The sequence below is a fragment of the Andrographis paniculata genome, unplaced genomic scaffold (assembly GCF_009805555.1).
Source record: "Andrographis paniculata isolate CXL003 unplaced genomic scaffold, ASM980555v1 Contig80END, whole genome shotgun sequence".
NCBI lineage: Eukaryota > Viridiplantae > Streptophyta > Magnoliopsida > Lamiales > Acanthaceae > Andrographis > Andrographis paniculata.
The window spans coordinates 5,265,321-5,269,558 of NW_026137618.1; the positions used below are offsets into that span (position 1 = coordinate 5,265,321).

Here is a 4,238-nt window from a genome sequence, read left to right on the forward strand (position 1 = left end):
GTTCATTTCAAATTAAATGCCACGTCATTTTTTTCGGTTTGGATGTAAAACAAGGTAATCCCTTTTTTTATAGGACTAATCTTGATCGATATTTTATTGATTCACATGATCATCATTTTGGTTGTTTGTGAACTAGGAACGGGTAATGGTTGTTTGTGAACTAGGAACGGGTAATGGTGTTTGTTACTTTTATCCTGTATTTATCTCGTTGGCAAAATATATTCTAAATGTTTATAAACATCGCTATTTCTATCATTTGGCTGAGATATATTTTTGCAATTTTCTCCAAATTCTTTTATACCGGAAATAATCGAATAATTTAAAATAATATTTGAATTAGCCATTTGTGACTATCATTACATATCGCGTGCATTGGGTGGGACATAGAGCTTATGATTTCTTTGCTTTTGTCTTTGCCTTTTCTTTCATTTCTAAACATTTCCGTGCTGAAAATATCGGGAATTTTGAATGAAGTGTAATGAATATTATTGTTTTAAAAAGAAGTTGTAATTCCTCCCTATTTCGAGTTAAATCAAATTTTAACATTGAAATAATTCAATAATGCATCCAACATTGAGTTTAAAATCGAGATTACATGTTATACCTCCGGAGTCGAGTTGAATTTAAGAAAGTTTGATTAGATTATTTATGTCAACGAATCCACTTGAAAGAACTTTTAAAGTTAAATATTTGATCTACTTGGAAAGCTTCCAAGGGTGTGAGGGATATGCATCATTAATTATTATATAGTCAACCAAAGTTTTCCGGACATAGAATTTTATGATTCTCAAATCACTATATAAATAAAACAACGTTCCAAAATCCAAGACCAACAACTTCAATGGACTATTGATGCTTAGAATAAACATATTGAATATCTTCTCCACTGCATTCCCCGAATTCTGATCATTCTTTGGGCCTTGCACAGTCATTTATAGTGCCCTGTTCTGTAGTAGTTCCAACATTCCATCCGACTTGCGTCCTTTTTGCCCTTATTTTTCAGCCTTGATTTCAACCTTTCCCGATCTTGACATTTTTTCTTTGCCTCAGATTTATCTTTATTTTTAGTACTTATGGCAAATATGGATCCATCTCCAATATTTAAACCCGAATTTCTTCTAATCTTCTCGTTCAAGATTAAGTCCTTGATTGCATCAAATATTACTTCTTTTTCCTTGGATGATGCACGAACGGCTGTTACTATCGAATCCAAACTTTTTGGAAAACACGACAATAAGATTATGGCTTAGAGCTCCATGTCAAATTCAATATTCACCGACGCCAACTATAAGGTTATCAGGTTGAATTCGTTCATTAGTGTAGCAATAGGAGTACCTTTAGGTTGGATAATTTTCGCATCAGGTAAACTTTGTTTGCGCCAGAGGATTGCACGTACATATCTGACATGATCCTCGTAACTTCTCTTTTTGAATCGGCCGAATTTATGGACTGCAGCACGATCACTAATCTTGGCTTCAAATCAAATGAAGCATAGAGCTTTAATACCAGTTGTTGAGAAAATTGAATCACTAAAATAAAAAAGTTCGATAAGAATAATCTGTCAAACAAGATATTTTTACTAGTATTTTTTTGGTGTATCATATATAGAAAATAAACTAAGTATATATAGATATAGAAAATAAAACCCTAAGCAAAACGCAGTCAAGAGGCTAGACGTGCGACTCCAACTTTGACTTCACAACATAACAACATCAAATATTACATTTTTATAATTTTTAATATCCTCCAAAACTTCAAACTTATGTGATCCTTTAAAGGTTGATTGTAGTCTAGCAATATTCATTGCTTTTTCCTCTTAAATTCTAGCATTAAACACTTATTTTTTATTTAACATATTTTAAATATAAAAATTTTAAAATTTCATTCAAGCATTACATCATATACTATTTTAATTAAAAATTTTACTATGTTTGAATTCGTTTTAAATTACATACCAAAAATATGGATCCTTTCCCGTTTCTCATTTACAACTTTTATTCGATAAATAACCTTTTCGAAATTGCAGTGAGGATTCGAAAAATGATTACTCTGCCACTCTCTTTAGCCCCACCCACTAATTTCATGATTCGGACAGCCACAATGCTACTTTCAAACAAAGATAATTCAATTGGCAAATTCCTCGTGTTTTTGGCCCTCATAAGTTTCAATCATAAATTTTAACGAACTCAAACGATCGATCGTCTCAAATCTGAAGCTGTATTCGGAATGTCGAAGGTTGAACTGATGCCGTCTTGTCGGGTTCGGATGGCCGGCGCCCGCGCTGCCGCCGGCCGCCTCAGACCTCCGGCGATGCCAACAACATTGGAGCTACCTCCATGGGATCTCCTCCACCTCCGGCGCGACCCTATTCGAAGAGGCCTTCTATTCTACAACGACCCTCAACGACGAGGAGAGTTCAAATTCATCGTCGATCGCCTCAAGAATTCGCTCGCTCGGACGCTCGACTTCTTCCCTCCGCTCTCGGGTCGCCTTGGCTTCGTTACGCATGACGACGGCACCTCGTCTTACTTCATCGATTGCAACGATGCGGGAGCTGAGTTTGCTCATGCCGTTGCGCGTGGAGTTTCGGTGTCCGATGTCGTCGAGCACAAGTACGTGCCGGAGATAGTGTCGTCTTTCTTCCCGATGAAAGAAACTCCAAACTACGACGAGACGTGGAAGCCCTTGTTGGCGGCGCAAGTGACCGAGCTTGACGATGGCTTCTTCGTCGGCTGCACCGTTAATCACGTCGTCGCAGATGGGGCATCTTTCTGGCACTTCTTCAAATCCTGGTCCGAGATGGCGCGCGGCTTTGACACGATATCGAAGGTTCCTATTTTCGATCGATGGTTCCCGAGCAATGTTACAGATGAAAATCGTCGGATTCATCTCCCACCGTTGGATCAAAATCCAATGGTCAACACATCGCCGCCCCCACCGTTGCTCGAAAGGGTTTTTCACTTCAGTAAAGATAGTTTAGCCAAGCTAAAAAACATAGTGAACTTGAAATTTAAAGACTGCGGAGAAACCTCCACATTTCAAGCTCTATCAGCTCATCTATGGCGAAGCGTCGCGCGCTCCCGACTTTCAAGGAGTAGTAAAAATTCGGAAGAGCCGCAATGCTTTATTCTATTAGTCGACGCGAGATCAAGAGTGCCCTTACCGGACGGCTATTTTGGCAACGCGGTTCATTCCGCGAGGATTGAGGTTACCGAGCATGAACTTCTAGAAAACGGGCTAGAGTTTGTTGCCATGAAGATCAACGAACTTGTAGGTCGACAAACGAGGGAAGCCGTGGTCAAGTATGTCGAAGATTGGGTCGAGACGCCGGTGATTAAAAGGAAGGGGGCGGCGAACTTTCTCATTGTTGGTTCGCCGCGCTTTGATGTGTACGGTTGCGATTTTGGATGGGGAAAACCGGTTGCTTCGAGGAGTGGCGGAAGGCGAAAGTTCGATGGGAAGGTGACGGTTCTTCCGGCGGCTCAAAGTGGCGGCATTGATGTGGAAGTTTGCTTGTCGCCGGAGGCATTGATGGCCATGGACGATGATCTTGAGTTCATGGAAGCGGTAACTGTTTAAATATGGATCATACATGGAGCTGGCAAAAATAGACACGATTTAAAAATTCTATATGAATTCGGCATGAAAAAATTGTGCCTAGACTTAAAAAATTGGCCCAAAAAAATTTGGGCCGTGCCTGATCCACTACGAGTATAAACAGGGTTGTGTCGGAGCCGATCAAGGTCCGGCCAACTAAGGTGGGACTGAAGAAGTATTTTACATATATATATATATATAAATAGTACTTGCTTCGTCACGTAAAATTATGTGTATTTAGTTGGAAATAGAGACTAAAAAATATGGATATTTTCGCATCTCAATATATAATTATTTGTATAGTATAATAATTATATTTATTAATATACTTTTTAATTATTTTCTAATAATATACTTGTCTAAATTCTCATATTTATAGAAAACTGGACAACTAAAATAGAATGGAGGAAGTATTTTCTTTTTATTTAAAAATTGTACTCCCCTCGTCCCATCAAATTATGTACATTAGTTGGAAATGAAAACCAATTTTTTTTTTTTTATATATTTTAACATAAAAGTGATATAGATATAAAGTAAAATGAATGTATTATAAAAAATTTATTAAAATTTGATTAAAAATTTATGGATAAGTAAAAAAATAGTACAAATTAATTATTGTTTGTTAAAGTAAATATAATAAA

General features: G+C 37.4%; 1 protein-coding gene across 1 annotated transcript; it reads left to right on the plus strand.

Moving 5' to 3' along the window:
- Positions 1 to 2,148: 2,148 nt before the first annotated feature.
- Positions 2,149 to 3,608, plus strand: LOC127240864 (uncharacterized acetyltransferase At3g50280-like). Its single transcript, XM_051259712.1, has one exon. The coding sequence runs from the start codon at positions 2,227 to 2,229 to the stop codon at positions 3,577 to 3,579; it is 1,353 nt and encodes a 450-aa protein (XP_051115669.1). The 5' UTR covers positions 2,149 to 2,226; the 3' UTR covers positions 3,580 to 3,608.
- The last annotated feature ends 630 nt before the right edge of the window (positions 3,609 to 4,238 follow it).